We start from the raw sequence: 11,924 nt of genomic DNA, 5'->3' as shown, positions 1-11,924 counted from the left end.
ATTTTTACTAGGATTAAATGTCAGGAATTGTGAAACTGAGTTTAAATGTATTTGGCTAAGGTGTATGTAAACTTCCGACTTCAACTGTACATGTCTGTCATTGAACAGGTTATAAGTATTCTTCTTGTCACACACACTAAACTCACACACAACCCTTTGAACATAACTGTGCAACACATCCTCTCTTATACACAGGATAAATTACAGATGAGATAGATATATATCTATACCCATCGATAGATTGATAGACGGGAGAAATGATCACAGATTACAGCAATGGAAAACCAATGGCCTTTCCCTTGTGACAACCTCAGCGGCTCTCCTCCCTCCCTTGGAAAGAGGGAGGAGAGAAGGAGGAGAGAGAACAGGTGTATCAGGGTGTGGGTTTGACTCAGGTTTCTGTGTGAGCGAGAGAAAGATAGATAAAGGGGAGGAGTGAAGACAGGGCGGAGTATAAAAGCATAAACATAAACAGGACGGGCTATTGTGGCTGGCATTGAAACGATGGAAGTCTACACAGCACTCTGTTTGGTGACTCTACTAGTTGCCCTCCTTTCAAAAGGTAAGAGACGAGATTCCCATTATTCCACTTCTTTCCTTCTATTGACTGGTGACTGGAGTCAAGGAGTTGGTCAGGTTATGGAATGGTGTTGGTGGTGGGTGATATGGGCCGTATTGACTATTTATTGAATACAGGCATAGCCAATAAAGACAGTCAAAGTAGGATGTCATGTGCCTTGTGACACAGGAGAGACCTGTTAGACTGTTTTGGGCCTTGAGGGTGGTCCTGTGCCTAATTTAAGGCAGAATGTTTACATTTGTCAAATATTTGTTTAACAAGCGTATGTATGTATGTATGTATGTTGTGTGAGCTAGGTATAATGTGTGTCCTTACATTTATCCGTCTAAAGCGGAGCATCATGGCAACATAACATAACTTCATTACACTGCAAAAGGGACAGTGTGTGTATAGGGTTTGTGGACCAGTTGAAGTTATACATCTAATTTCAAAACAGTAAAGAAAGGGAAGGGGGGTTCGAGCCCAAGTTGTGTCACAGCCGGCCATGACCGGGAGCTCCCAAGGGCAGCGAACAATTGGCCCAGCGTCGTTCGGGCTAGGGGAGGGTATAGGCCGGCTGGGGTTTCCTTGAACCATGTTTGCCTCCGACACATTGGTTCCCAATAGATAGCACAGCCACAAAGTCAAAATTGTCTATATCGTAAAAAAAACAAAAATGAGCTTTTTGGGTTCTAATTTAATCTTAGGGTTAAGGTTTGAAATTGTAGAAATAGGCAGGGTTTATGACTTTGTGGCTGTGTTAACTAGTGACGACCCGACATATTGGGGCGGCTGACTTCTGGGTTAGCGAGCAGTGTCGATAAGAAGCAGCGCGCCTTGGCGGGGATGTCTCGGAGGATGCCCGTTGGAGAGTTGTTGCATTGAGACAAGGTCGTAAATACAAAATTGGATAACAAGAAAATGGGGTAAAATTTGCTAAAAATTACAAACACAATTACAGGGAAGGGGACAGCATAAAACAATTTATGAGATGAAAGGTGAATCGCACACGTGACTTGGTAACCATAATTAACACAGATGACTTCCCTCTTGGCCAGTGGCCTAATTTATAAACGTTTCATAATGTCACATTAATATCTGCGTACGCCATTTCATAAAACTGTGCGCAGGACTTCTGCTGTATTTGGCAAAGGACTGTGATTGTTTCTAAAAGGAAAAAAAAACGACAAATTGTTGTGGACCTGTTAGCAGAAGGTTTTAATTCAACAATGTTTTGTATTGCATTTTCCCTTCAATGTAAATATGCTGCACAGCCTGCCAATTCAGAATGATTGTCTACTCAAGAAATTGGAAATAGAGTAGGCTATGTCAATGGAAAATGTCTGTTCCATTAAATGATATTGTAAACCGCGCTCCGGATCTCAGACCAAATACTTGAAATAGCTTATCTAATAACAGATCTGACGAATGGTATTCTAAACCATCACAGTTAGAAAAGCAATGACTATGGAAATAAATAATCCTATTTTTAATTAGTTCAGATTATCAAAGATAAAATAAACAGATTTTTGCTCTTCTCATTAACGGCCTGCTTGCAATGCAATACTTCAACCACTAGAAATTGTGTGTACACATGTTCTAAAGTTTACGTGGAGGTAAGCACATTTTCACCTCAAGTTCAGTTTTTCTAAATGCCAATGTTTTAATGAAAACTGGCTTGTGCATGTTTTGGGGTATATTTTGTAGGTATGCAATGTTTATAAATGAGGCCCCAGGTCTCCCTCAAAAGTGCCCAAGATAAATACATTTTAGTCATTTAGCAGACGCTCTTATCCAGAGCGACTTACAGTTAGTGAATACATATTTTTTTATACTGGCCCTCCGTGGGAATCGAACCCACAACCCTGGCATTGCAAACGCCATGCTCTATCAACTGAGCTACATCCCTGCCAGCCATTCCCTCCCCTACCCTGGGCCAATTGTGCGCCGCCCATGAGTCTCCCGGTCACTGCCGGCTGCGACAGAGCCTGGATTCGAACCAGGATCTCTAGTGGCACAGTTAGCACTGCGATGCAGTGCCTTAGACCACTGCGCCACTCAGGAGCTCAATATAAAGGTTCAATATAAAGGTTCAATAAAATAAAGGTTCAATACAAAAATTTCCCCCTGTAAAACATTTAAAAAGCATCAAAATTCCTCATTCAAGTAATGAGACTCATTAAACTACAATCTGCCATTAAGTAATGAGAGAGAGAGAGAGAGAGAGCTCACTTTGATGATAGCATGGCATGACAACAACTGATGACAGCATAAAGGAGATGAGCAATTCCTGAAATAGAAAAGACCACAGGCAATGTTCCTATGCATGTGATGTGTATACCTTTATACAAACTAGGCAGCCAGACAAATTCACTTTTTTTTTGCATGAGAATTTGCATTTGTGAACAGCTTGAGAAAAAAAGCTAAAGCACTTTCAAGAAGAGACGTCTCCATTCTAAATAAATACATATTTTTTAATTGACACATGCACCACATTTGCGGCCTGTATGACTGTGTTTGTTCTTAGATCTAATACGTCTGTAAAGCCAGTATCGATGCACCTGTAAAATGATTGACACTTGGTCTTCCTGTTTGTGCCACTGGACCTGATGTGAAAAAGACATACCTTAATTAGGCCTATCAGTCTTTCACTGACGTGCGTGTGCGTGTGTGTGTGTGTGTGTGTGTGTGTGTGTGTGTGTGTGTGTGTGTGTGTGTGTGTGTGTGTGTGTGTGTGTGTGTGTGTGTGTGTGTGAGTGAGTGAGTGCGTGCCTTCTGAAATGTTTGGAGAGTTGAGCAAGACCAATGAATGGCTTTTTAACACTAGTTCAATGAGCATGTAAAGGAAATGTTGTGCCTTCGGCTGACAATGACATATTCCATCTTAGTGGAAACTTGTGTCACCAATGCAATGCTTGTCTGTCCTTGTCTTAAGTGAGAGTACAGGGAGGAAATTGAGGTTCCAAAGTCTATGAACATTGGTGGTGACTGGCAAGTTGTGTTTGTCCTCACACAAAACAGTTGGATGGAATAGAATCTTTGGTATGTTCATTATGTAATGCAATGAACTTGTAGAAACATATCTCAAGTCTGATTTGTCTGTTTGCCTCTTTATGTGTTGTATACATTCATTACAAAATATGACCTGATTTTAATTTAGTGGGTGGAGACTGAATGTGAAGCCAGCCAACCTGACAGTCACACCCACAGAGCACCCAGAAGTAAGGTGCTCCTTTAGCTGCACTGGTCTGAAAAGACAGAGTAGGTGAAAGTGTTAGTATGACAGACGTTTAGCAGTTGGCTTAATTTCACCTTTTAGATGACTACAAATAAGTAGGTAAGGAGAGGAAGCCTCTTTAAACCATTGATTTGTCACATACTGAGAAGATTCAAAACAATAGTGGAGGCAAGAGAAGGGTGATTGGGGGATCTATCCTTTTTAGTCTTATCAATCACATTTTTTCAATCAATCAAATTAGATTTAGAAAGCCCTTTTTACATCAGCCGATGTCACAAAGTGCTATACAGAAACCCAGCCTAAAACCCCAAACAGCAAGCAATGCAGATGTAGAAGCAATGCATTATAAAACGCTACCAAGTATTCTTTCATGTGAAATCCCCTTACAGTCCTACAGTACGGATTACTGTTTGTTGTGACCACATTGCTTCCTTTATAGGATGATTGTGCATTTTTTCTTGTTATCTTTTGTTTAGAGATTTTGTTTCCTGGTGAGCCTCTTTTTCTTTAGCTCTTATCTAAAGATACAGTATATATTTAATCATCCTCTTTATCTTACTCATAAGGCTTTGGTCCACAAATTATATTTATTTAGTATTAGTTCATTAGTATTAGTATACAATATAAAAATGTCTTAGTAATTCTGAGAGTAATCTATTCTCATAGGTTGTTTTAATAGGTAATGTGCTAATTAGTGTTAAACATACATTCTGGATAATGTTAAGTGCACAGTAGCATTAGGTAACACACACAGTGATGAAACTAGTTTTGACAGATGGCGTTTGGCTTAACAATCCACAGACTCATAACAAGAAAACAGTTTGACAGAGTTTGTTCACAGGAAAACTCTGTAGGGACACTAAATACACACATACTGTACAGTACCGTCAGAAAACACAATAATCATTCACAGCCAGCCACCTAGCCAGCCAGACAGACAGAGCTTCGTGACTGTATGTAGCTACTATAAAACCAATGGAGTGCAAAGAGTTATGAATTACATGTTTGCCCACAGTGTGCCAAAACCAAACTGTTCAACTGTTTTCTGCTTCTCCTGTTTTACAGGGTCTCACTCTCAGTTGGATGGTAAGTCCCCTCGTTTTTCAATCAAATGTCCGTTCTTTTCCTAATTGAACGACATAACCATGCACCTATTCACTGACTGTGAGCTTCCAATCTCTTCACTTCCTGTGTGTGCTCTGTTGTAATCCCTTGTCCATCTGTGTCTTTGTTAGTGTGTGGAATCTCTCCTCTCAACACTAGGATCGTGGGGGGTCAGGATGCTCCTCCAGGGAGTTGGCCATGGCAGGTCAGTCTGCAGATATCTGGCAGACATTTTTGTGGGGGATCCCTTATCAACAAAGAGTGGGTGCTGACTGCTGCTCACTGCTTTCCCAGGTGAGGACCCATAAAAAACACAGGGCTCAATTCAATCAAATCCGTATTGTAGTATTTCCACAAACTGTCACAAAGTAGGAATAATAATATATATTTAGATTGTCATGTGATCACATAAAACCACTAAATAGTTTTTGGGACAGTAAAAATACTTTGTAAACAGACTTTCCTCCCCATGTTTTAATTTACCAAACAAAATGAGATGTGGGAAGTAAAGGGAAGAAGTTCGTAATTACGATAATACTCAAATATTGCTGAGGTGGGTGCTACCGGCCCTTCAAACATTTAATACACTTCTAACTTGAAACTCTTTTTCTCAGCACCAGTACATCAAATTTGGTGGTCTCCTTGGGTCGTCAGAGCCAGCAGGGCTCCAACCCCAACGAGGTAAGCAAGACGGTCGCTCAGATCATCCGCCACCCCAACTACCTCAGTAGTACCAGTGACAACGACATGTGTCTGCTGAAGCTCTCCTCCCCCGTGACTTTTACCAACTACATCCAGCCAGTCTGCCTGGCAGCACCAGGCAGCTCCTTCTATGCTGGCACTACTAGCTGGGTCACCGGCTGGGGCACCACCAGCAGTGGAGGATGTGAGTACACAGATATAGCTTGCTTTAAGTACTACTGATGATGGATCAGAATTCTGAGAGATATTGTCTTGTGTATGGGTTGAATGTGTCTCCTCAGTGTCCCTGCCCTCACCACAGACTAGAGCTGGACGATATGGCGAAAAATGTATATTGCGATAAATTGCCTGAATTGATGCGATAACGATGAATGGCACAATACGTTTATAACATTCATTACAACACAGTATTTTTTATTACCCTTTAAACTACTACTACTAGTTTGATTGTTGTAGCCATCAATTTTCCCATTAACAATCACCCATATCAGCAAACGTATTTCATTTCAAATTTCTCTAGCATAGGCTACTTATCTTAATGAATAATATCAGCAATGCCTGTAAGTGGTTGGTATGGCCGGTGTCGATAATTTTCCGTTTATCATCCCAGCTCTACCACAGACCCTACAGGAGGTGAATGTACCAGTAGTGGGAAACAGGCAGTGTAACTGTAACTATGGAGTTGGCTCCATCACTGACAACATGATCTGTGCTGGTTTAGCAGCAGGAGGAAAGGATTCCTGTCAGGTAAAATGCCTTTTTGTTAACTAATGTAAAGCATACTGTGTCCATAATAAGTATATAGGTTATAGGTTGAGAGCTTTTGTGAAAGAGCACAGTTAGAAAAATATGGCATATAGAAGCAAACCAGATGGACATCATGAAAATGATCGGAGGAAGTTCAGGAGTAAAAAATAAATAATATTATAATTATTGTAAAATTTGACTGTGTCCAAAAAATGTATGTAGAGGCCTAAGCATTGTTGTTGGAAAGTAATGAAGGGAAATATGATTTTAAAAAGGATATATATGTGTGTGTATATATATATATATATATATATATATATATATATATATATATACGAGAAAAAAAACATATGGGGGATTGGAAGTGATGCAGACAATTACATTGATGGAAGTTACAATCTATCTGCAATATTAAAGCTGATCTACCCCCTAAAAAAATATATCATTTTTGTTTATTACAGTGTCGGTCAATTACACATTGGACCAATTCTCCAGACACAGGTTATACCTAATCCTAGACTAAAAAGCATTTTCAATAGAGATTCCCTATTGAAAATGCTTCTTCGTCTGAGACTAGGCTTCATCTTGGAAACCGACCCATTATATTTTATAATCCTGTGAAAATTCAATCTCAGTGACACTGTAAATCTGTCTATGCATAGGGGGACTCAGGAGGTCCGATGGTGAGCAAACAGGGTACTCGCTGGATCCAGTCTGGCGTTGTGAGCTTTGGCCATGGCTGTGCTCTGGCAAATTTACCAGGTGTGTACGCCAGAGTTTCCCTGTTCCAGACCTGGATCAACAGCCAGATCACCAGTAACCAGCCAGGCTTCGTCACCTTCTCCTCCAATGGGACTGACTCTGACCTCAGAGTCACCTGCGCTGGTCTGCCATCAGTCGGAACCACCACCACCCCTACTACCACACCTGCACGTACGCACCTATAGTCTAACTTGTGCATATGGCTAAACCTTGATGTGAATCTCTCTACCTCTGTAACAAATCTGACTACTGGATTACTCCCTTTTATCTGTCTCTCCCTCTGCAGCTGTGGTGTGTGGCAGCGCCAGCGCCTCTTTGAACTCCCGTATTGGTGGGGGAAGCTTGTTGGCGACAGCAGGCACCTGGCCCTGGATAGCCAGCCTACGGAAGAACGGAGCACACGTCTGCGGGGGCACGTTAGTGGCGGTGGACTCTGTCATGAGCGACGCTAGCTGCTTCTCCAGGTAAGTTAACTCTACCTGTATGTGAAAGGGGAGAGCAAGTAGTTAAATTCTGGATTAAAATGTCAGTCCTTACATGATTCTAAGGAAATCTAGTCATATAACCTATTTTTAGATTTTTCAAGGTGCCATTACATTAACATTTAATGACGCTTTCCTTTTCAAGACTCATGCAAAAGGTTAACCAAGGTTAATTAGTCCGACGTAGGACATTCGTACAATCATTGTGCTAGTGAAAATCCTTTTAGGGATAGCTGTGCAAAAACACCATCCATGTTTTACACAACCAGTGCTGCAGAATCATGGCCATGGTGTAATCATCATGTCAATCAGTGTCTGGATGTGACTGCATGGGGCCAACTGCGCGACGGACCTCCGTTTGCGTCACTCTCTGCATGGTTCTATGTACTGAATTTTTGGAACGGTCTGTATACAATGCTCTGTCGCTCTGTCGCTCTGTCTGTAGTATTTACTGTAGTGTACCAAAGGGGAGAGCCATCAGCCAACATCTCTCCCAAACTACTGTACAATTCTGGTTTTACCATCCTGATCAGCTGGACAGTTTAAAGTGTTGATACCTTCATAGATACATATATACTGAACAAAAATATAAATGCAAAATTTTACTGAGTTACAGTTCATATAAGAAAATTAGTCAATTGAAATGAATAAATTAGGCCTTAATCTATGGATTTCACATGACTGGGCAGGGCCACAGCCATGGGTGGGCCTAAGAGGGCATATGCCTACTTGGGAGCCAAGCCCACCCACTGGGGAGCCAGACCCAGCCAATCAGAATGACATTTTCCCCACAAAAGGGCTTTATTACAGACAGAAATACTCCTCCGTTTCATCAGCTGTCCAGGTGGCTAGTCTCAGACGATCCCGCAGGTGAAGAAGCCAGATGTGGAGGTCCTGGGCTGGCGTGGTTACACATGGTCTGCAGTTATGAGGCCGATTGGACGTACTGCCAAATTCTCTAAAACGATGGCTTATGGTAGAGAAATTAACATTCAATTATCTGGCTACAGCTCTGGTGGACATTCCTGCAGTAAGTGTGCCAATTGCACGCTCCCTCAACTTGAGACATCTGAGGCATTGGGTTGTGTGACAAAACTGCACATTTTAGAGTGCCCTGTTCCCAGCACAAGTTGCACCTGTGTAATGATCATGCTGATCAGCATCTTGATATGCCACACCTGTCAGGTGGATGGATTATCTTGGCAAAGGAGAAATGCTCACTAACAGGGATGTAAACAAAGATGTGCACAACATTTGAAAGAAATACGCTTTTTGTGCGAATGGAACATTTCTGGGATCTTTTATTTCAGCTCATGAAACATGGGACCAACACTTTACGTGTTGCGTTTATATTTATGTTCAGTATACATAACCCATACATATCACATTCATAAGCAGTGTATATTAAGTTAATAAATACTTATGTCAACAACTGCAAGTAAGAAAATATGAACTTGCTACAATCATTAATTGTATTCAAAATGATGACAACGTTCATACTAAAGTTAGATGCACTATGCAGAAATCGTGCCGCCATTTGCCTAATTTCAGTTTATGTGACAAAACAAGCAATCATTGTGTAGACAATCATTGTACCATCTAAACCACTGTGAAATATATTTTCCATAACCAAAAATATTGTATTTTCAGCTGTTTGAGGCTGGTGTACAAAACTGAAAGTAAAAGATGCAAAAACAAAACTTCAGAATGGGAAGCATAGAAATAGCACACATACAACAGATCTACAGCTTGCTTTCAACGGGAATGAAAGATCTATAACTCACATTTCTATGCGAATTTGGTCGGGGTGGCCCAAAAAGTTAGATATTGTATGACGGGTGCCTACCTAGGGAGTAACACATTCTTCATAAAACATCCATAACCCCTACATATCGCATTCATAAGCAGTACATAAGCATTTCATAAGACAGCAATCAGAATGAAGAATTTAGTGTCCCTCACTAAACAGACACAACTCATTCCATCTCTCAAGCCAGCCCAACGTCTCTCAGTGGACCGTGATCCTGGGCCGTCTGAAGCAAAACGGCTCCAACCCTAACGAGGTAACCCTGAATGTCCTCAACATCACCATGAGCAACCTGACGGGCAACAACGTGGCCATCCTCCTACTGGCCAGCAAACCCAAGTTGTCTAACTATATCCAGCCTATCTGTGTGGACCAGGGAATCAGCACCTTCAGCACAGGGACTAAGTGCTGGGTGGCTGGCTGGGGCACGGGCCAGGGTGGGGGTAAGTGGATGGACAACTGTCTGTGTGTTTGTGAGAAATGTGCCTGTTCAGGAACAACCTCTATAGCGCCTAGACACTTGTGTACATCTGAAAGAATTGGAAAAGCAATGGTAGGACTGTAGGTCCACCTTTCCTCTGATAGGATAGGTGGGATTTTCACCATATTGCTTACACTCTATCCAGGCCTCTCAGATGTACACAAATGCCTAGGGTAGGGGCTGGCTAGGGATTGTTTCCGAAAAGATACGACCTTAGGAGTATGGGTGGATGTGTGTGTGTGTGTATTGGTATGATAAGTAATACACTCTCTCTCTCTCTGTCCTCAGCTGAGCAAGTCCTGCAGGAGTTCCAGACCTCTGTGGTGGACTGCGTGAATGTTTCATCTTCGGACAACATTTGCACCGGAACTGTGACACTACTGCAGGTATGGTACAGTTGATCTATTAATCTGTCCCGTCTTACTATTTTGCTTGCATCATGTTATTATAAGCACATAACAGTATAACCATATTAACCCATGCGTCTCTCCCCATAGGGTGATGTTGGTGGTCCTCTGATGTGTAAGCAGGGCAACTCGTGGTTTCAGACTGCTGTGTTGACTGTCGACAGCAGCAGCAGCAGCAACACCACTAGCAGCAACACCACTAGCAGCAACACCAGTAGCACTAACAGCACTAGCAAAGCACTATCGAGCCAGAGTCCCCGCATCTCCACCATCCAAGTCTTCACCAAAACCTCTCACTTTAAGAACTTCCTTGCTGACAAACTGGGACCCTTTCTATCCCCCACCACCGCCACAAACACCACAACCACTGCTACCATCGCTATCACGACCCCCTCAGTTGGTGGCAGCAGTGGAGCTTCCCCAGGCCACTCCTCCTTCTCTCTCTTCCTCGTCCTCCTCTTCTCTCTCTCCTCTGTCCTCCTGTTGGGTTGGAATTGACACTAAGCAACTCCATGGCAACCAAGCCCTTTATGTAACTTTCCACCAATCAAAAGTCTATTTTTCTAGCAATTCATCAATTTCTGTCAGTGACTGGCAGTGTCTGTCAAAGCCAAGATTGCAATGTTGAACTCAGGGAGCCTTCATCTCCAATCACTTGAATTATGAATGTTTACAACTTCCCCTTTGGCTTTGACATAGTAAAGAAAAACAATCAATAATATATATTTTTGTTGTCACAATATTTGTTGTGATGCTATGATTCAATATGCTTGATTTTCTGTTCAAAGCTATCTGGGCATGTGTTACATATTAATATCCAGATAAATATGACCGTAGTAGCACACTCGACTTTCCCCAAAGATTAAAGTAGAGTCTATACTGGAGTATCTGTGACCCAAAATGGCACTTTAAGTAGCCTACATGCACTGAACTTAGATAGTCATTCTGCACTTTACTGGACATGTGCCATGGATTATTATATACTTAACAACCCACAATGTTATGATGATGGTTTTAACAGACTTGAATCCAAAATGCTGCCTGTCGAAGGTATATTTTGTATGAGATTTTGTATTTCATCATGTTTCTAACTAAGCTTTGAATATGACTGTGTTTTAACAACTATCTCTATGTAAGCAGGGTAATCCTTGATGTTGTGTGAAGCACAGACTTTATTTTGTGTACAAAAATAAAATATTACACGTTTTTTATTTTCATGTTCTGAAAGCATTTGCTAAGATCTTTTTCTTTACTTGAAGAACCTTGTCTCTCCACCATCTTAGAGTGCTCTATGCAGGAAGTAGTCCTATACTGTATGTCAGTGATGAATTAATACAATTCCAAGACAAAAAATACATTGACAAAAATGTTTCTGTAATATTCAGTAAATAAATGTATGGTTGCCAGTTTGTGTCCCTTTGTCTAGTCAACTGTTTATCAATTTTGATTGTAGAAAAAAATCACAAAATTCGGAGTCCTCCAACAAGAGTCCTATAAATCTACCCTAATAATCCACACGAATCATGGAATTGTGATGACAAAGGTCCAATTGTCATGAACTGTGCACCAGGCTCCAGGTTTAAACTGCTACGTATGGCCTGCGTTCCATAATGATTCAAATAGGCTACATGTCCC

At 41.4% G+C, this 11,924-nt stretch overlaps 1 protein-coding gene across 1 annotated transcript; it reads left to right on the top strand.

Moving 5' to 3' along the window:
- The first annotated feature begins 489 nt into the window (after positions 1-489).
- LOC311103604 (transmembrane protease serine 9-like) lies at positions 490-11,694 on the top strand. Its single transcript, XM_084145199.1, has 10 exons — positions 490-562; positions 4,863-4,883; positions 5,033-5,195; positions 5,516-5,787; positions 6,214-6,350; positions 7,013-7,283; positions 7,399-7,576; positions 9,588-9,844; positions 10,171-10,268; positions 10,380-11,694. Exons 1-10 carry the CDS (start codon positions 505-507, stop codon positions 10,785-10,787), a joined length of 1,863 nt encoding a protein of 620 aa, XP_084001325.1. The 5' UTR covers positions 490-504; the 3' UTR covers positions 10,788-11,694.
- Positions 11,695-11,924: the final 230 nt, after the last annotated feature.

Source organism: Coregonus lavaretus (genome assembly GCF_964263955.1).
Source record: "Coregonus lavaretus genome assembly, chromosome: 28".
NCBI lineage: Eukaryota > Metazoa > Chordata > Actinopteri > Salmoniformes > Salmonidae > Coregonus > Coregonus lavaretus.
Note: the sequence above shows the minus strand (reverse complement) of the source record. Positions and strands in the feature narration are given on the sequence as shown.